The sequence below is a fragment of the Ixodes scapularis genome, unplaced genomic scaffold (assembly GCF_016920785.2).
Source record: "Ixodes scapularis isolate PalLabHiFi unplaced genomic scaffold, ASM1692078v2 PGA_scaffold2__306_contigs__length_199485367, whole genome shotgun sequence".
Lineage (NCBI taxonomy): Eukaryota > Metazoa > Arthropoda > Arachnida > Ixodida > Ixodidae > Ixodes > Ixodes scapularis.
Genome location: NW_024609857.1, coordinates 47,372,144 through 47,394,059, shown reverse-complemented (window position 1 = coordinate 47,394,059; position 21,916 = coordinate 47,372,144). Strand labels below are relative to the sequence as shown.

At 42.9% G+C, this 21,916-nt stretch overlaps 1 protein-coding gene across 1 annotated transcript in view; it reads right to left on the bottom strand.

Annotated features, from left to right (window-relative positions):
- LOC120849240 overlaps positions 1-21,916 on the bottom strand; it is a 29,911-nt gene that overhangs the window by 685 nt on the left and 7,310 nt on the right. The window contains exons 2-4 of the mRNA XM_042291258.1: positions 2,670-2,824; positions 587-660; positions 228-305 (exon numbers count right to left, since the gene is read on the bottom strand). Coding sequence (XP_042147192.1) covers positions 228-305; positions 587-660; positions 2,670-2,821 — 304 coding nt within the window. The 5' untranslated portion in view covers positions 2,822-2,824. The remainder of the gene's footprint in view (positions 1-227; positions 306-586; positions 661-2,669; positions 2,825-21,916) is intronic.

Sequence of the window (21,916 nt, the reverse complement as noted above, 5' to 3'; positions counted from 1 at the left end):
CCTTGCATAACCCTACGGCTCTGAATGCCTTGCCACTTTCTCCCTTTACGATAAAAAAGAAAAAAACTTTACAAGCAGCATTAATGCGCCCCTGCCACTGTGAGCGAATGACCGACATACACCGATATTGATGATATAGAAAAAGAAGGCGCCTTTCTTTTTTTCTAAGCATTCCTTTCAAGAATAATAACATTATAGACATTTGGTGTAAAAAAAAAGATACTTACCACTGATGTAGCTGTTTCTGAACACAATGCAGTCCTGGCAACCCAAATACGCAATATACAAAAGAACGGAATCACCTTCTGAAATCACGAGGGAAAGATGGCTTTGAGACGCCAGACCATGTTTCTTAATATGAGGTCATACTAGATATCGCAGATATATACGTGTCAAACTATTCTCTATTAAGGCGAATTATTGAACGCCTAAATTGCCTCTTGCTGTTTGAAAAGTGAAAGCGTGAGGTTTCCACATCAAGGCGACCATAATATTAGGTGCGGGCGCAATGTATGATAATTTGACTCGATGAACCCTCGCTTATAGTTGACGCAAGCTGTATTTAAAGGCACTAGCGTATACTTACGATCGATGGTATGAAAGTATTGAAGATTGTTCGCATCATACCCTTCATATGAGGTTAGGTTTGTCACCACCGTGCTGTGGAGAGACGCGAGAGAAATAAAACACTTTCAATATTAATTTGGCATACATTCTCAATAAACGATGCTGAACATGGTGAATCACATATGTTAAAGAACTAAATATCGCTGCCTATAGTCGCTGGCAGTCTAAGGAACATTGGGAGTGGCTTATTAAGTTCTTGTTTCTAGCTTCCTAATTTGTTCTTCGGCGCTTTCATCGGCTATTATCAAAATCTGACTGGGTGCGCAGGAATAGTAGGGCATTTTAGTAGATCGTTTGGATACTTCCGACAACGCGTTTGTGCATGCATCGCACGGTTATACGATAACGTTAACCGAGGTGTACAATTTTTGCCACAAGTCCCATGGGCTGCTGAACAATATTATAGTGCACAGTTCTCGCAACGCCCTGCGTTTTAGAGCGCATGCAGCTCTTAGGCGCCCGTTTCCGGCTTCAGCGGCGTCGCCGTCGGCGTCGGCGTCGGGGTCGCCGTCGGCGTAACCGCGCGGTGCACTATGGGTATATTTCCCCGCTAAATCTAGCGAAAAAATTTCTCCGCTAGATCTAACAGGAAAACTTCCCCGCTAGATCTAGCGGAAAAATTTCCCCACTGAATCTAGCGGAAAAGTTTCCCCGCTAGATCTAGCGGAAAAATTCGCCCGCTAAATCTAGCGGGAAAATTTCCCCACCAGATTTAGCGGAAAAATTTCCCCGCCAAATTTAGCAGAAAAATTTCGCCGCTAGATTTAGCGGTAAAATTTCCCCGCTAAAGCTAGCGGAAAATTTTCCCGCTAAATTTAGCGGAAAATTTCCCCGCTAAATCTAGCGGAAAAAATTTTTGGAGGGTCACGTGATTTGGGGGAGGGGGTCACGTGACCTTGGGAGGTCACGCGACCTCGGGGATCACGTGACTCCTCCCCCTGGTCACGTGACCGCCCCCCCCTCCCCCCCCCCCCGAGAACACGTGACCCTCAGTACCCTTCCCTCCTCCTCCTCAAGAGCTGCGCACTAATTCGGCATCACAGGGAGTTGTAAACGGCTTTCATTTTTTTAAGCTGTTAGTGACAATAGATTTTCTTCTTACTCCGAGGGTTATTGTTTAATAGTCATTGCGCGGGGCCTCTCTACCTCCGCCAGGTAACTTGTTTCTGTTTTAACACCCATGGAACATTTTCAAGAAGGTTTCTTTGTATCTGCTCCTCGGTTAAAAAAAATACACGCATAGAATTGATTGAGTTATACACTCTGGAAAATGCATGCGCGTCTACTTACCCGCGAAGCACTCAAAGATCCAATTTCTGCATTCTACGAAATCAGCTCAGCGAATGATGAGGCGGATCATCTGTTTAGACATAGAAATGAAGTCGGCACTTTGGTATTACGCAATGCGCAGCGTCATGCTTGCATTGCGTAATGTCACAGCGCACACTTTATTTTGAGGTCCAAGCAAATGTTCCGCGTCATCATTCGCGCAGCTGATTTCGTAGATCGCAGAAATTGGATCTTTGAGTAAGTAGAGGGGCAGGCAGTTTTTGATGTGTAGGCTCAAACCACAAGTAAAATATCCAACGGATTTTTAACTTGAATGGACATAATTCAGCTTATTACCGAAACACCATGGTTAAAGCAAAACACTAAAGAAGTTTGCCTTAGCCACGGCGGACGCCTTTCCGCGGCTTTCTAGTCTTAATTACTCTCATTCGATTGTACTGTTGATTCATCCGCACTTTTCGACTAATTCTTTCATAAAACTATTCTGTGCACTCTATAAAGGTTTCCAAGAAACGACAATGATGAGCGTAATCTCATTGCTCAGCTCCCGCTAAGTAAAGGAAATGCACACTCTGCTACGGTAGTGGTTGCAGCCGCATAATAAGGTTTTTATCCATACATTTCAAGGCGGTGTACCGAAATGTCAATACCTTACTTCAACTGCTTTGTTTTATTAGTTCAAGCCACCCATGGTTGGTGCTTATAATTTATTTGTTGAAAACGCTATTCTAAACGTTATTCGTTAGACTTACATTGAGGTGTCTGTAAACTGGAGTAACATGGCATATACCCCATTCTCTTCGGGACCCAGACTGGAAAACTTGCCACATTTAGCCGTCCCTCCAAACGCTGGGTCATTTTCGTAGTTTCTGTACGCTGCATACCACGTCTCTTGGATCGGCATACACTGAAGTGATATATTTACAAAATAAATCACGGGCACATATTGCCTTCAGCATTCTTGAATCACACGCAAGCCACCTGCATAACTCCACGCACAATCCTCACATGATATGTACAGTCTCCAAGAATATTAAGTACCCATTCGGCTAGACAGCTTAGCGGTGACATTAAAACCATGTTGGCGTAAGCACTTTGTTTTTAGGAAAAAAATAGAACAAAAATTCGTTTTTTACCTTTCCCAAAGAAAAGCTGGTTTGGCGAAAGCAAAATCTGCGAAGCCGCTTGAAACTGCATCGTTGAATGTGTCATTCATATTGCTTACGACTGTACTCTCTGGCCGCATTTAAGACAAACAAAGAGTGGTTAAGTTAGCAGAAGCAGATAATAAATTATATCGTTTGTATTTTCTTTCGGAGGGCTTTAGATACACAAGGGGTGGTAAAATGCTCATATCACGTGCGGCAAAATTAATTACGTTCCCCAGCAAATTGAGCTATAAAAATGCAATTAAAGAACTTATGTCGTGTTTCCGCCAACCATGACGCATTCTCTACAATATCGAAGAGTATTACATGCCTCGCTTTCATTATAGTCCAACGAACTTAAGAGAAAGTTGTTCCCCGTTTTAGACGATTTTGCTGTTTATAAAAGCAATAACAACCAAGCGCGCGATAATAATCCACGAGTTTGTGCTTGCCAGGGCAAAAGAGAGAGAAGCGTGCGCGAAAACGAAGCACCGGCTTTTAGAACTGCATCTGCTAAAAGCAATTTCTAGGAACATTTTTTTTGGCCTAACGACTTTGAAAGGAGAAGCAAAACAGAGGCTGTTCCTCTTGCCGTTCTGCGCGGCAATAAAGCTGGGAAAAGCGGGTGCTGGGTACTACATTGCGGGTTCTCACATGCCCTCGCACGCCATCAGGCCCCAAATTTATCTTCTTTTTTTTTAACTATAAATACGAGCGAAGCCACGGTGTCCGTGTAGAATGCGACAACGAACCGGTATGTTGTCGCTAACCCTGTCGCGTAGTTTACCAAAGGAAACACACCTGCAGTGTTCATGATATTCATATCCGCTTATTTGATTATCCTTAATGCTTAAAATCATACATTCGCCAGTACATTTACAGTGGTATAGATATTGATCCTAGCTGAAGTGTATTCAATGTGCGGGACACAGCGTACTAAATGTCATAGTTACATATTAACTGGTACAAGCAACGAGGTGTTCGAGTACCCTCCCCCCCCTCGGGCAAAGGCTAAACTAAAACAACTCACGGTAAACTTAATCGGTTTCCCTTCATGTGCTTTTTGGTATTCGTCGAATCTCCACTGTAATAGTATACTCGGTCCTCACACCCAATGAACGATTCCTTTTCGCAAATATTGCAATTTTGTTGCAATCTGGACGTATTTTGCGATTGTAACTACTTTCATACTCGGTCTACACGTTTTAGTTAGTTACATTCCACGGTCTTCGTTGTTCTCAGTATGCATTCAACCTCTTAAATATGCAGAAATAATAATAATATAAACTCATAAGTGTCATATGTCAAGACCCGGGATCCCTCGTAAATACTTGAGCGGGTCGTAAAATTATTATATGCGGCATGAACGTTCGATGATTTGCTATTGGAAGTCTCCGGACATGTGCTGTTTCACGACGTAACAGCAACAGAAGTAATCCGTCTTGGCCCGATTAAAATTAACTGCTGGGCTAGTTGGATAAACATCGTGAAAATAATTGGCCCAAAGGATAACGACAACATGGCGATACCAACAGGACGAGCGCTTGCCATCTTCGTATCTTCGTGATGTCTTTATCTTTTGTGGTACATTTTTTCACGATGTTTGCTCAAGTAATTCAGGCATTTATAGTAACTGACAGTAGATTAAACACAGAGCGTGTCTTACTACGCTCACGCTTTTTTCTTCCTGATTCTTTGCTCAATGCTGTGAGCGACTGATGTCGCCATTTTATTGGCTCCCTGCGTTCCTTACGTTTGTCAGTGATTATAGATCGACGATCGGAATACTGATTCAAATGACACGTGGTCTCAGTTACACAAAAAAAAAAAAAGTTGGAGACATTTCTGTCTTTGAAGCAGCATGACCGCTGCGACAAGGTAAAGCTCACCTTTCCCGTTATGTAAACTAATCAGACGAAGACAAATGATCGGTATTTCGAGTGTATTGCAGCACAGTACATACACGCAGGAGGTATTAACACGATAGCTGCATAAGGAGCTGCTCCCACAAAAAGAGGACAACAACAATGTTTTGCTCGAGGATTAAGGCTCTTGGGAGTACTGATTTAGATTAAGTTGTGTCTTTTCCCGGGCAAACGTTCGAACAATATATATATATATATATATATATATATATATATATATATATAGATATATATATATATATATATATATATATATATATATATATATATATATATATATATACATGTACAGGGTGTTTTTTTTTTTTTTAAGCTTAACAGATTTGTTTAAAAAAAGCCGTGAAACTTACACTTATGCCGCTTGTGGAGGTGAGTTATACGGCCAGGGGGACATATTATAGGGGGCTAATCGTAACGATCAGTCGTCTACTTAATTAAAATTTGTTAAATATCTTTTTAATTAATGAAAATAGACATGGTTCTAATTAGAAACTTGCTCAGCGTCATCGAAAACCACTAAGTTAGTCATTTTCAGAAAGACTTTCGGCGCGCGCAGTATTATTCTAAAGTTACCACTCGTGGAGCAGGTAGAAGGCTGGGGCCAGATAAGAGACGGAAAAATCGCGCGGGCGCCTTATCGCAACCGCTAGCTTTGTACCTGCTCCACGAGTGGAAACTTTAGTGCACTACTACGCTTCTCACGTGCTCAAAGCTTTTCTGAAAATTACTTATTTAGTGGTTTTCGATGACGCTGAGCAAGTTTCTAATTGAAACCATATGGCTATTTTCATTATTTAAAAATTTAATTAATGAATTTTAATTAGTTAGTCGCTTGATCGTTACGATTAGCCCCCTATAATATGTCCCCCTGGCCGTATAACTCACCTCCACAAGCGGCATAAGTGTAACTTTCACGGCTTTTTTCAAACAAATCTGTTAAGCTTAAAAAAGCGCCCTGTATATCTATATATATATATATATATATATTGTGACGATGAAGACGACGACGCTGCGGCAGTGGTGTGCACTACTATCGCGCGTTAGGCCCACGCGCTAGGCCCTGCCGCCATTAAATGATTCGGCTTTATCATGTGAACATCCTCGTCTTCTCCCGCCGGCCCCGCATCTCCGTAACAATATATATATATATATATATATATATATATATATATATATATATATATATATATATATATATATATATCAGGGTGTCGAACCGGAACCGAACCGAACCGAAAACCGGAACCGAACCGGTATTTTTTCCGGAACTGAACCCGGACCCTTATATTGTTATCGCGATGAACCCGAACCGGAACTGAACCGGAAAAAAAATAACGGTTACCGGCTCATGTCAAAACGGTTCGGCCACGCGCTGTTGACAATGAATGTGCTATCAATGCCATATGTTTGTTAAGTGCCGTCAACTGACACACACCTCGTTTACATATTTTTCTTCTCCACTCAGTCTTAGGAATATAAACGCTGGATCCATGAATCTTGACATAGGAACCAGTATTGCGCTAACGCGGCTTGCACGGAAGAAAGAGAATTAGAAGGCTGTGCAAAAAAAAAAAAAAAAAAATCGCGTCACGGGATTTCATTTTCCTACAATCTCGTAAATCCTAAATGCTGCTGTGTGCTCATTTCATAACACGTTTCTAGAAGGCGCGAGTTCTTGAAGCTTGCTTCCATCGGAATGAGAAAAGAAAAGGTTGTGGAGTTTGATAATAATGCATCCGGTTTCGTATAGGCACTTAGAAGGTAACATATTTGTGAGACAGCGAACTCTTCTATTTTAATATTTATCCTATTACGTCCTTCTGGCGTTGCGTCCGGTGAAGTGTTTTTCATATTCCGTATCTTGTCTAATGAAAACTTCTTTAAGGGTCTAATTTGAGTTACCGAAGGCTAGTTCAAATAAAGAAAGCTGTATTTTCTCCCCACTGTTCCTTCAATTGCTTACACGCCGAGGTGGCGGGATAGTTAGCGAGTTCTACTTGCAAGTGGGTTTGTAAGGAGGTCGCGGATTTTACAGCTACTGCGTCGGACCCAATTAGATGAAGTCCGAATGCGTAAACGTCGGTGAGGTAACCTTTGAGTGCACATAAAGAAACCATTTCTGGTAGAAATCCCTGAGCCTTGCACTACGATGTATCCCGTTTCGTATGTGCTGATTTCAGATGTTTTATTTGTAATTTATTTTGATGTTGCAATTTGTCATTTATGATTTCCGAACCGGTTCGCGAACCGGTTCAGAGCCCCGAACCGGTTCGCGAACCGGTTCGCGGATCGAAATAATCGAACCGGAACTGAACCGGAACAAAATAAATTTACCTGAACCTGAACCGTAACCGAACCCGTATTTTTTTCGGTTCGACACACTGATATATATATATATATATATATATACATTTTTTTTATATTATATTATCTTTGGAGTATACTTGCCTGAGATGAATTCTGGTACTTTCCTAGTGCTGGATTCAGTTCAGGGTAGGACGGGCCAGCACAGGAGCACCGTGAGGTCAAAAGCGCAGCGACAGCAAAAAGAACGAATAACATTCCTGCCATGTTGGTCTCACTTCTCAAAGTCAATTGCTGCTGACTGTGTTACAAGTGGCCCGGCTAGGTTAGTCTAGTACTGTGACTGAAACCCGGACTGCGTCGGGGGATATAAGCTGTTTCGACGAAGTGCCCTGCACCTGGAAACTAACGAGGATTATCCTGTCGAGTTTAAAAACGTGGCAACATCGCTTTCGAATAGCGGCAGTTATTGGTTCGTGAAACTCGTGACGTCATAATATACTTTTATATACGGAATGAAAATGTGATAAGTCAACAAACGCCACGTGGTTGACAAAAACAACCCAGTGTTATAATCTAACTGGGTATAGGTTGTTCAGGATACAGGTGCTGTAATGCCATGGTCGAGGCGCCTGTTGTTTTCGTTAGGATCCCATCTGTCGTTACACTCTATATGTACGGCGCACTTCATTTTTGAAGCGCACGTCTAGGGATATTTTTTTTTTGTTTTACGGTTTAGTTTCTATTACTTGCTAAGGCTATTGCGTCTACATCATTGTGGGATAAAGACAATGACGTTTAAATACATCAGGACGAGGCATAACACCATGCTTAGCGACGCCTGAAAAAGAACCCAATCTCAGACTGCCATACGCACCGAGGGTATTCTCGTCTTCTGCTTACCGCTAGATCGGCTGAGCCGGCTACGTTAGAATCCTTAACACCTCTTTTTTTTTTATCGGTTTCGAAAGAAGGTTGCGAAGCATGAAAAAAAAACCTGTGACTTTACGCATGTGCACTTATTGCAGCGCTCTCAGCCGTGGCCAATCAACTAGGCTTGCATGTTGAATAGAGCACTGTTGGCTTGGCGCTGTTAACAAACTCGCGTTTTTATGTTAATTTTTTTTTTTTAATTCGGGCACTTTTTTTTTTTAGAACCTCAAAAACGAACCGTGTTAGAGGCTTCTTGATATAAACCACTGAATTGGATGTTTCTGAGGACGCTCTCAAACTTTGTCACTGCAACTATTGCTCTAAATTGAACATTTTAGAAGTTCAGCAATTAATCTTAATTAATTAGGTAATTGGACAAATTTCCTATGTAGGAAAATTATTCAAGATTGGGGAAAATGAGTTAATTATTTTCGCGTCATTACTTTTTTTAATATTGAGTTTAGGGGCATGGTTTCATTTGAAAACTGGCTGAGCATCATCGAAAAGCACTAAATGAATAAATTGAAGTACGATAGACGGCACGCGTTGTATTTTAGAGCTTTCTGAAAAAACCGAACAACTTCGACGGGTTTTTATGTTTTGGTTTACAATCGGAGCGATTCTCGGCATCGACGGTACCACTTCCCTAGGAAAAATAGTGCAACCAGCCTTTGCAGCGCATGTTCACGCGCAACGCAGCGGAGGCAGTTTGCACTATTTCTTCATTAGAATGGCAATCTGGGCTAGTTGGTTCATGATAACTTTCAGGGCGCCGAAAATACACAATGACAAGATACAACAAAGGAGACGTTCACCTTGTTCACGTCTCCTTTCTTGTATCTTGTCCTTGTGTATTTTCGGCGCCCTGAAAGTTTGCACTATTTCTCCACGGGACGCGGTGCCGTCGGTACCGCGAAGCGCTCCGACTGCAAACCGAAACTTAAAAAACCTGTCGAAGTTGTTCGTTTTTTAAGAAAACTGTAAAATGCAGCGTGTACCTTCTATCGCACACCAATTTTTTTTTTTTTTTTGAGGGGGGGGGGGGGGGGTTTGATGATGCTCAGCAAGTTTTAAAATAAAACCACGCCCAAAACGCTACATCTTAAAAAATACGCGAAAATGATTAACAATTTAGTTATCCTAAACTTTAATAACTTTCCTAAATAGGCCCCTGATCTACGACCAAAACGACACAAGACTTTGTTTTTTTTCCGATGGGTAGTTTTCGCAACATCGAATTTATCCACCTTTCTAAAACACCTTGTATATAGTGAACGGAGGGGAGAAAGTGATTACTGAATTTTTTTGCATTAAATTTAGGGAAAAGGAAAGGGAAAGAGTGCTGGCGAAAAATTGGGCCAGGGGCGGGCAATGAACCCGCATCCTCCGCCTAGACGTTACTGGTAACGTGTTAGTTTCTTTAGTAACGTACTAACGTACTCGTTAGACTCCCAAATGAGTAACGAGTAAAGTAATGTCGTTATTATTTTACGGTATTTCCTATCAAATTACGCTACCCGTTACTCGTTACTTTTGATTAAAAATGGCCGCATGATTGTTTGAAAGCAAAATCATTTTTATTTTGAGCACTACAAAAAGTGGCAAAGAAACTCTAACAAACCTATGTATAAACGGCGTCATTTGAAACTCCACCGGAAGGCACCTTTAACGTTCCCACGACCGGGCCTAAAAGACGCGAGAGACGCGCATGGTTTTCTTGTTATATTAAAGGTCCTCAAAACTCTGTTTGTGTGGAAGAAAGCTACTCACCCGAATTTGTTTCTAAATCCGGGGTGCCCTAGGGCTCTATCCTGGGACCGCTTTTGTTTATAAATGGTACTGTTTCTTGTATTAGTGACGCAAAAATTATTCTCTTTGCCGGTGATGTTAAACTATTTTTAAGTGTGAGGTCAGTATTGGATTGCGCTCGTCTTTAAGCTGACACAGAACATGTTTCAAATTGGTGCTTAAAAAACCACTTGTCATTTAATCCCGAGAAAACTAAACATATTGTACTATCTAGAAAGCGTGAATTCATTTCTTTTCCTTACTACCTTGGGAGCCCCTTGATACCTACGTATCTCTTGTAAGGGATATTGGTGTCCGTATTGACAGTTCACTTTTTTTTCAAAGAACACGTGTCTATAACTGTTAATGCTGCGTTAAGAGTGTTAGGCATTATTTCTCGGTTATGTCAACGGTTCTCATCACCCTCTTGTTTGTGGCATTTGTTTAAGTGACCAGGTGGACCACGGTTAGAATTTGGCTCGGTAATCTGGAAGTCATTGTCTTTCGGTCAGGCAACAGAAATCGAAAATGTTCAAAAGCGGGTGATAAGAATTGTGTATGACCGCTATATTGGAAGGAGGTTTTGTATCATTATGAAACGCTACTTCACCGTTTTGCATAATATAAACTTGCCGTGAGGAGGCAGTCCAGATTTTTTTTTTCTTCATAAAGGTATTCATGGTCACGTCAGGTCAATGGATTTACTACGGTCCATTGACTTCCATGTTCCATCAAGGGCCAGCCTAAAGGTATTAACGTTTTATCCATCCTGCATGTGCCCCGTATCCGCTTTGTCACGGATGCAATTGGCCTTCAATAAGGAAGATTACCTGGATATTTCCATGTGTCTTCGGGAAATTACCTTGCTTGTTCGTGAATGGATGCCTTTCGCCTAGATATCTTAATGATATTTTTTGTGGCATTCTTATTTAGTATTTAAGTTTTCGCGGCATTTGTATTTTAGTATTTTAGTGCACTACAGTGGAGACTGAAGAGTTCTTTGTGGGCACAGAAAATAAATAATAATTATTATTATTATTCGCTTTGCGGAATTCCTTAGCATACTTCACTCTAAAAAAATGTATGTAAGTCTACTTTCACGCACAACACTCGGAGAGCCATTCACCGCAACTTACGCAGGCAGCTCAGCGAATGACGATGCGGAAAGATATGTTTAGACCAAAAAGCGTGGTCTGAGTTGTGACATTAAGCAATGCAAAACGTCACGCTTGCGTTGCTTAATGTCACAACTCAGACTGCGTTTTTTGGTCTAAACATATGTTTCGGCATCGTCATTCGCTGAGCAGCCTCCGTTTGTTCCGCTGATTGGCTCTCTGAGTGATGTGCGTAAAAGTAGACGCACAGACTTTTTTTAGAGTGTTGGCGCAGCCTTCGTATCGAAGCTACTAAGACCACCGGTCGCCGTGCCCTGAAGGAGCAGCCGTCTCGCTGGAAAGAGACATCCACTCAGAAGGCAACAGATTGCCGCCGCTCGAAGGATACTTCCTAATCGTCCCTAGCTACTCCAGCTGGTCAAATGCTTCTCTTCAAAATAAATAAATTCTCGTTCTGTCGACAACAGAAAGGATAAACTCTAAATTTGGAAGCGTTGACGTTCCCACGCTTTGAACCAAAACAAGTGGCCAGGTTATCACAGGCGTCCGTCACCAGAAAGACGTCACCATATTTTAGAATCCCTGCCGTCGTGGTAGAAAGGTGCGGTCTCTCGCTGGAGAATGACTCCCGTTCAAAAGGTCGCCTCCCACTAAATCCTCTTGGAATCCTTTCTCCCATAGCACCTCAAAAATTAGACGAGACTGGTTAACCACCACGGACGGCACCTTTTCTTGTATCGCAGCTAGCCCCCAACTCCCTGGCATTCAAATACCGAATTATCTATTGCTGGACACAGCGCCCGTTTTATCCTCCTCGCAGTTCCTGGTTGTGTATGAAGGCTACTGCACCATTCTTCTAGAGAGACACATTCGTACCAGTAATAGTAGACAGTTTTAGTAGAGCGTTGCTGGCTCTTACGTACGCAACGCGCAATAGTATAGCGTACGCGAAAAACGACCTGCTCGGACCGCTTTTAGGCGTGCGTTATGTTGCCGAGTTAACATCTCCCATTATCTTTTTGGTTCAATTTGCCAGAGCCGTAGAATTCCGCGTCCTTATAGGGCCACCATGCACCTCAAAATAGATTTTAAAAATGAAAACGTTTCCAATAATTTTACTTAAAATTAGACTAAGCCGCAGCTGCCTGGTCAAGCGCGCTCTTCTGCGGGGTACGGACGCTACAAGTACGAATACGCAACCAAATTCGATCACGGAGCCTCTGCAATCGCCCCGTGGAAATGGCATTTATCATCAATGCTATCGCGGGAAGAAATTCATGACCTACTGATGTCCAGTGCAGAGTGACAACTTCGGCGATTTCTTGGAGACGTTCGTCCGTCGCCGATGAACTGCGCGAAGAGGCTTGGCGTTGACTAGATCGCAGCGTTCACACAAATTGCGAGCGGTGAACATTTTCACTATGCATTCCTTCAGCTGCACGGCGATCTAATTTGACCGCTGTAAGTCCCGGAAAGAATTGCCGAGCTGAACACCACACAATTTTACGTAACACTGAACTTCGCGAACACCATGTCGCCCTTGCTGCGCCAGTCGAGGTTACAGCCATCTTGAAACTGGTGCTCTCGCTGGGCCCGAGATATCTCGAGATCTTGCCGCATAGCCCGCTAGCCCGCAACGCAAAATACCCAGCGTTGCGTGCGTACCCAATACGCTAGCCCTCTATTTCGTTCTGCGCATGCGCGCTCCCGACCCGCAATTTCTTTGCGTAGGCAAAGCTTTAGCATACGATCCATAAAAAAACTTGGCTTTCGTCTGCTTCGCCCTTACTTTAATGCTGCCGGCGTGAAAAAAAGAAAAAGAAAAAAGGGTTGGACGTGAAAGAGAAACTTAGGGTAAAGAGCTTATAAAAGCTCGCTACCTTTGTTAATCGTATATACACGTAAAGATACTACGAGCATGCATGACATTATAACCAAAGTATGGCCGGTGCTATACTTCGTTTATAATCAGCATTAATTTTCTTTGGTTATAATATTTGGTTATAATAAGCGATCGGTGTCCCCTTTTCGTTGCTTGTGTAGCCTAAACCGGACTGTGACTAAAACGGGTGTGGCTATGAGTGACGGAAATAATCCCTGGAGAAGGGGAACAAGAGGGACAAAGGAGAAATACAAATCTCCAAACACAGCTAGGTGACTGGTGCAGGACCGAAAAAATTAGCCTGGCCTGGGTAAAGAACCCGGGACCTCTCCATTTTCAGTGGAGCGCTCTATCAGCTGAGCTAACCAGGGGTTAGGCGTCAGTAAAGCAAACAGGTTTTATCAGCTGCCACCGGTGTAACACCAACAAGGGCAAACGCTAGCATTTTAAGGTTATAATTATAATGCAATTAAATGCAAGGTGCAAGCGAGCTGGACACTAATGACGAAAATAATCCCTGGAGAAGGGCAACAAGAGGGACAAAGGACAAACACAAATCTCCAAACACTGGTTCGCGACAGAAAAATCCGCCTGGTCCTTTCATTTAATTGCATTATAATTATAACCTTAAAATGCAAGCGTTCACCCTTGTTGGTGTTAGACTGGTGGCAGCTGATAAAACCTGTTTGCTCTACTGACGTCTAATCCCTGGTTAGCTCAGCTGGTAGAGCGCTCCACTGGAAATGCGGAGGTTCCGGGTTCGATACCCGGACCAGGCGGATTTCTTCGGTCGCGCACCAAACACCTAGCTGTGTTTGGAGATTTGTAATTGTCATTTTGTCCCTCTTGTTCCCCTTCTCCAGGGATTATTTTCGTCATTCATTTCCAGCTCGCTTGAACATTGAATTTATTGCATTATAATTATAGTGGCTATGAGGTGTGTTGCTTCTGAGCAGTCCGGTGTACCTTACAGTTGCCTCTTTCATGCAACGTCTGCCTTCAACCAACAAGGCCGTTTTGGGTCGCTTGTTAGAAACGCCCCTTTTACTGCCATCTCGCACTCACTTTTCGTACAAGATTGGAACGGCAACCTAAACTCCGTTATTACGGCCCGGGCTAAGTGCTATGTTTACACTGAGGGAAACGAAGTCAGACAATGTTCTGTTTAAATGTCTGCTCTCTATGCCGAAACGCAAGCTGCTGAGCACATCCAGGACGTCGAACTCTAATTTGAAAAAGCACATTAAGGTGAGTTAGTCTTCAATTTCATTTACTTTTTTCCGTTAAAATGTCGCTGTTAAGCTTCCATAGCCAAAATAACGCACCTTTCTTTCGAGATCGTTTTGTTAGTCGCAGTTTTTCAGCTACATCCCACAATGCTCATTAATGTAAGCTAGTGAGAAGTCTTCGAAAACGGCTTAGTTTAGTTTACTTGTCTATTTAAGGAGGAGGGTAAATCAATCATTGCATTTATATATAAACACGCCTATTTGGCATTTGTCTAAGTTTGCGATTTATTTAGACAGTTTTTTCTATACTAATTCGTGATGAAGTTTATTTAATTAATATTTCGTTCTTCCACGCCACTGATAACTAGAAATTAACAGCGGTGCTTCGCATGAGTCCTAATTGTTATTTCTTTCCGCCAGTCCCTCCATAAGCAGAAGCTATCAGAGTTCGCGGTAATTTCAAAGAAAGGAAAGACCGAAGCTACAACCCACTTTCCCCACGCATCCTTGATCAAGAAGAGGAAGATTGACCGTATGCATCAAGCTCCCGCTTCTCAAGAAGTGTTCGACAATCTTGTGGAGACGTTTGTGGTTCAGACTCTACAGTCATATACTAACAGTGAAATACAAATTAACGACAAACTAACATAAAAGTAATGTCCGTTAGTCATGGCAAGTAATGACACCAGTATTTCGTTATATTTGCAAAATGGTAACGGAGCTTTGTAACGCGTTAGCTCTTTTCCAAGCCGACGAGTATTTCTTTACTTATTTTCGGTAACGGGCACAACACTGCGTTTAAGTCATCCCGGCCACTGGTTTCGGCGGACTCAATTTTTGACCAGATCTCTGTGTACTGTTAGTTTCGAATTCACATAACTCTGTAGAAAGCAGCTGTTGCTGATCTAAGGTCCATGCTCGTTTTGAGTTGCGGCAATGACCTGGTACGTCATTTCAGCTTGGAAATGTCGGAAAGGGCCCGTCTTCCAAGATACCTAGGGAACCACTCATCCACATTGAAGGCTGCCCCATATATATAATGAGAATGAGTGAAGATTAACAAGTGCAGTACCGAAGAGGGGAGAAATTGATTATTTAATTTATTGCACTAAAGTTAGGGAAAGAAAAACAGGAAAAAATTGGGCCTGGAGCCAAATTTTTCCTTGTTTTGCCTTCTCTTTCCCTATGTATAACAATATAAGTAACGAGGAAAAGGTTTACATATGCTTCCGAAAAATCTATAGGTAAGAAGGAGGGTGCAAACATGCAGCAGTTGAAAGATGAAAAAAAAAAAAGTTAATTTGATGATATGAGTGAGTAGAAAGAATTTAAGATGTAGGTGAACAAGTAAAACACTGAAAGAATATTTAAAAGATTATTATATAGACAAAAATTCAAAATGAACAAAAATTAAACGCACGCAAAGGAATATATAAAGGAGTGAAACACGTTTACACGCAAGAAACTAGTGCAACATATTAGTGAAAAATAAAAAGCGTGCGGGAGTCGACGTTTCGGCAGTGGCACTGCCTTCTCGAAACTAAGACCGTTTCACCAACACCTCCTAGATAACGAAGCCGTAGAGCTGAGTGAGATGGCGTCATCAGCGAAGGCCAAAGCTGGGCACAGATTGGACACGACGATCGTGTCCACGTTCGGCTCAAACTTGACTCGAAGCCGAGCACTGATGCAGCACTCGTTGCCAATCTGTGTCCAGCGTTGGCCTTAGCTGGTGACGCAAAAATGTCAGCGCTAGGGCCTTACCTTCTTGGTAAGGCCCTAGCGCTGACGCTTACAATAAAGTCACTTGATACTTATTTTTACAAGGAACAACAATGAACCCGAATGACAAAGCACATTCCGCTGTAACAAAATGGCGTAATTCAGTTCAGACTTCTGCTCTGCCGCTGCCGTTCGCTTCCCAAAACCTTCAGCGTCACGCAGTCAACGTTTCAAAGAATGTCGCTACTTGTTGGAAGCTCTTATCTAGTAACTTCAGCCTACAAGTCTATTGTATACAGTTTTGAGGAGGGAGAAATTTAACGTGAGGGTTGATGTTAGTTATTACACGGGAGTCTTGGGAAAGGGCATCGTGTTGGTATCTGGGCCAGAACGGTTCAGCAAGAGCAGTTGTTTTTGGTTTCATATAACGTTGGGCAGGTTGGGGATGACGGTTGCAGATTCCGAGCGCATTTCTTTGGGTAGTACTAAAGTCCTTAGATAAGAGCTTCCTACAAGTAGTGACATTCTTAGAAGCCCCAACTTCGTGACAGTGCAGGTTTTAGGAAACGACTGACGACCCACAGTAGAGGTCTAAACTGAATTAGGTCATTTTTTCTGGAGGAATGTGCTGTGTCATTTGTATTGATTGTCGTTACTTGTACATGAAGTATCAAGGGACTTTAGGTGGTGCTGCTAACCAATCTAAAAATAAGGAGAGAGAGAGGAAAGTGTTTTCTAGCCCTGAGAGTAAATAATTGAAATGATATGAAATGGGCTTGGGGCGTTGTGCTAATTTATTTTTTAACAAAATGGTGAGTTGGGCCAGTTGGTTCATAATGGAAAAAAGACAAGCGCCGAAAGACCAGGACAAGGTAAGAAGACGACGACAAAAGGCGCATATGGAAAAAACATAGTCTTATATACACTTTTAAAAAACACCCACGTCACTTTCCACGTGCCCACTCTTTATCCAAGAACAGACACTCTTTTTCTGACAGAGTCACTGAAGGCTCGCTTATGCACTTATCTGCACCCTTCCTTATTGCATACGCCTCATGAATTTCCCTTGTAATCTTTTTGCTGTATCGCCCCAGGATTGCCACGTGATTGAAAACTGGTATGCACTCACATCGGTTGCAATGCACAGCCAGGTGCCCCGAAGGTGACTGTTTTAAGGAAGCAGCATGCTCTCTTCCGCGATCATTTACACAACGCCCAGTTTGGCCTACGTAAGACCTACCGCAAGAAAGCGGAATGTCATACACAACACCAGTGTGACATTCTACAAACTTATTCTGGTGTTTTTTCTTACACTCGTCACTCTTCCCTTCGGGATCATTGATTTTCCTGCATAACGCAGAAAGCTTTTTAGGGGCTGAAAAAACGACAGGAACGTCGTAACGTTCCGCCACCTTTTTTAAGTTATGAGACACTGCGTGAACTTTTTTAAGTTATGAGACACTGCGCCTTGTGTCGTCGTCTTCTTACCTTGTCCTGGTCTTTCGGCGCTTGTCTTTTTTCCATTATTTTTTAAGCTTCGTACTGTGAACAGAGTTCCTATATTCTCATTCATTTTACACTTAAATTTATTAATTAAATGCGACTCACGGATTTCGCGATCCGCTTCAGTCTTGAAATTTTTTTGCAGAATAACTATAGAGGCGTCCTTAATGAAATATCCTGGTTGGCTTAAGTGTTTTGACACGGGTAGATTGGGATTGCATTTTACATAGCACTTATTGTTCTTAAATCTGAGAGAGAAATCACTTCTAGCCTGACTAACGGATTGTTTCATACATGCATTATATTAAATTAGGTATACTACAATCATCGAGTCGCAATCGACGTCACTCCCGATCCGATGGGAAAAGTTGGAGTCTGAACTGGATGCGTGTCGGAAGTTCGCATATGACGACATATCTTATAGAGCGACTTTTGATGTGTTTAACATCCATGGCCAGCCTTCTGAGTTTCATGAGCTTAATTATCGCCAAGGTTTTTTGGACTTTTGCAGACTAGTCGTGGCGCTTCGAGGAAGATTGTTCTCATGTCATCAGATTGTTGCAGCAAGTGCTGGTGTTTTCTTAAACTTGAGTTGATGGCTGGAAGGTTATTGTTGTACGTAAGTGTGAGATATACAGGATTGGTCGATTTCCTTTATATAGTCTCTTTGGAGAGTACGGCTTTTCGGTCTGTTGCACGTGCCCTGTTTATTGTATTATTGACTAAATCGGTAGGATAATCATGGTTTTTAAGCTCGCCTCTTTTTAGTTTGTCTAAATGTTTGTCTATATCATGATTGTTTGAGCAGATTCGGCGGCATCGAAGGGATTGACTGTAGGGGATAGCTAGCTGCCTTTGAGTGCCGGGTGTGCGAACGTTTGAACGGGAGGTACTTGTGTGAACCGGTTGGTTTCCGGTAGATGGTGCACGCTTAGTGCTCCATCATCGCGTTTTACAGAAACGTCTGAAAAGTTAATATTGCTATTGGAATGGTAACTATTGAACTTGATAGTAGGGCGCCAATGATTGAAACTGTCAGTAAAGCTTTCTAGGTCGCTAAGGCTCAGCGGCCACATCATCAATATATCGTCAATACGTTCGTACAAGAGAGTCGCCTTTGAAGATTGTTTTGAAAACTGTCTTCGAGATGTCCCATGAAAATATTTTCATAGTTTGGCGCCATATTTATTCCATTGCTGTGCCGTTAATTTGTATAGTATGATTGTCATCAACTTTGAAGTGGTCGAAGTTTAGAATTAAGTATCACTGTTTTGAAAGTGTATCGGATCGACAAGTTTTTTTTCTGATTTACGTTCATAGGCTGACAAAGTGGCCTTAATGCCTTTGGCGTGCAGACATCTAGGGATCCTATTGTAGCGTTTTGCAGTGTATATATGTCAGAGATAATATTCAGGAAGGGGTTAGTATCTTTGACGTGCGATCCGAGAGTTTCGGAGAGGTCCTTTGTAAGATCGCCTGGAAAACTAAATATATTCTCATTTAAGGTGCCGTCACTAAAACAATACGGCGGCCTGGGTTTGTGGGTTTGTGAACCTTAAGAAGAAAACAAAAACGGCCTGGTTTGCAATCGATGGATGTTAAGAAAGCTAGAAGTTGCTCGTATATTTCTCCATCATCATGTAAGCGTTTTAAGACTCGAGTGATGGTAGCAGCGTGCCTCGTAGTTGGATCGAAAGTTAGTGCGGTTTAAAGGCTTCAAATATATACATGAAGATATTAATTATCCTTTATCCTATATTAGTCAGTTTGATTACAATATCCTCTCTTTGTTGGAGGCATTCGAGGCTCTTTCGCCCGTGTCTTTTCAAGTTACTTTTGGTGGCATTCTGGTTAGTGCGTTTACATTGCTTGATTAAGTCTCTCGGAACGGTGTGCACGTACAGGTTGTGTGGTTCTTTATGGAGGTCGCTCTACTAATAATCTCCGCCACCCGATCGATATGTGCTTCGCTCGTCACCCAGGGGGTGACATAACACAACGAGACGAGAACGAATTGTTTTACTGTACCTCCCGGCTGCCCGTCGTCCAGAGCCGGCAGTCCGAACCCGCCGACCCTTGTCGCCCGTCGATCAGAGGTCGCTGTCGGAGTTCGTGCCCAGGCCTACGGATCGCCCTTCCCACGCCAGCGCTGCGTAGGCTGGCTATCCCGGGCTATCATAGTCCGAGTCTCGCTGCGGAACAACCCCGGGATCGTCATGACCCAGGTCGGTATGGCCAGGCCTCGCCGTTTCCACCGGTCTTGCTCCAAGCCTTGCTGGTGGACCGCTCCGGGGTTCGCCATGGGCCATGCCAGGCAGACCGGCTCCATCGTTCCTGTCCTGCTCCAGCCGCGCTCCGCCCGCACTGTCTCGCGCCAGCTCCTGTCTTCTCCTCCGACCGCCTGTCACGTGCCCTCTGTTTCGTCTTCCACCCTCGTCTCCCACAAGGTCTAGGTTTAAATCTTTTCTGGCGAAGGGTGTAAAGTTACTGAATTGTCTGAGTGGGTGAGCGGGGTGAGAGGACGCATACAAAAATGCAATGCTCTCGAAGGCGAAGACTGTGAGAAGTGATGCAACTCACGATGTAGTCATTATTCATCTACCGCGCTATTATCAGGGCAGAAGGAAAGTCCCTTTCCTAGTAAGATGATGTCCGTCTTGGACGACTCGGCGGAAGATAATTTAACAACTATGTGTTCATAAATGCTTGAGGTGTTGACCAAACAATCATTCTCATCCTGGGATGGCGGCGATAACTCTAGCAAAAGGTTTGAGTCTGACTAGCGCTCTGGCAGGCAATCAGCGACAGTTCGATTTTGGTGAGGTTGATAACTATCCAGTGGAGGGTCCCTCCTCCTACCCTTCTCTTCCTCATCCCCTCCTCCTCCACTTCTTTCTTCCTTTTCCCCTCCTCCTCCTTTCCTTCTCTTCTCCTCCTGCCGCTGAATTTGTTCATGGGTGACGTGACACGTAGTCGCGACGTCATTTTCCACCGCTAAAGTTAACGGGGAAACAACCCGCTAAATTTAGCGGAAAATTTTCACTGCTAAATTTCGCGGAAATATCCCCCCTCCAACTTTAGCGTCGAAACATCCCATGATCCAACGCGCGCGTTTACGCCGACCCCGACGGCGACGCCGCTCAATCCGGAAACGTATACGCCTCAGAGCGGCGCTCTAAAAGCGGGCGCGCGTTAACAGAAAAAAAAAAGATTGAAATGCAATTCGTTCACATTACAATAATTCAACATGCCCGCGATGTTGATGAAAGTGGCCAGTGAAGTTTTAGGTTCCTTGATATAAGGGTTTTGTTAACACCGGATAGAGCCCATTGATAATAGCCATGTCTCTACTTTTACGTCCGTGTTGCTTCATTATTTGAACGCGCACGATACAGCGACAAATTAAATGCTATCTTATGAAGTCATCTTGTTATGTATTTTAGGCCCATTCACGTGGTTTCAGGATTGTCACTTTTTCACATGGTAGAGGCAAACTTTTTTTTTTGTCAGGACTGGGCTAACCTTCGGTTAACGTTCGTCAAGTGCTCAAAAATGACCAAAAATACGGTTTTGAGTTGATTGACACAAAACATATAAAACAAATATCCGGAAAACTTTGATATGTATAAATATTCGCCGAGAAAAAAACCCCTCAAAAAGATTCCTTCTTCGCAAAAGCCCTAAAAAGTACTCCAAATTTGAAAGCGATAAAACAAAAAACGATAAAATTTCAGGCCTACAATTCCGTTTCAGCTTTTATTTTAAAGTAATAAAACAACCTGACGGGGTTTGTTTAATTCAAAAACAAAATTGATAAGACACAATGATTTCGTCGCAATACTTCTTCGCTCCAGTATACCCGTTCATTGTAGATGTAACACTAATAAAAACTCCCGTGCGCCTACTTTCTTGCACAACACTCGGTGAGCCAATCAGCGCAACTTACGGAGGCAGCTCAGCGGATGACGCTGCCGAAACATCTGCTTAGACCCAAAAACGCAGACTGAGTTGTGACATTACGCAATGGAAGCGTGACGTTTTGCATTGCTTAATGTCACAACTCAGACTGCGTTTTCTGGTCTAAACATATGTTTCGGCATTGTCATTCGCTGGGCTCCCTCCATAAGTTGCGGTGATTGGCTCTCCGAGTGTTGTGCGGTAAAGTAGAAGCACGGTCTTTTTTTAGAGTGTACGGAGGCAGCTTAGCGAATGACGATGCCAAAATGTATGTTTAGACCGAAAAAACACAGCCTGAGTCGTGATATTGAGCAATGCAAAACGTCACGCTTGCATTGCTTAATGTCACAACTCAAACTGCGCTTTTTGGTCTAAACATATGTTTCGGCACCGCCATTCGCTGAGCTGCTTCCGTAAGTTGCGGTGGTTTACTCTCCGAGTGTTGTGCGGGAGAGTGGACGCAAGAGCTTTTTTTTTAGAGTGTGTAGTTCAG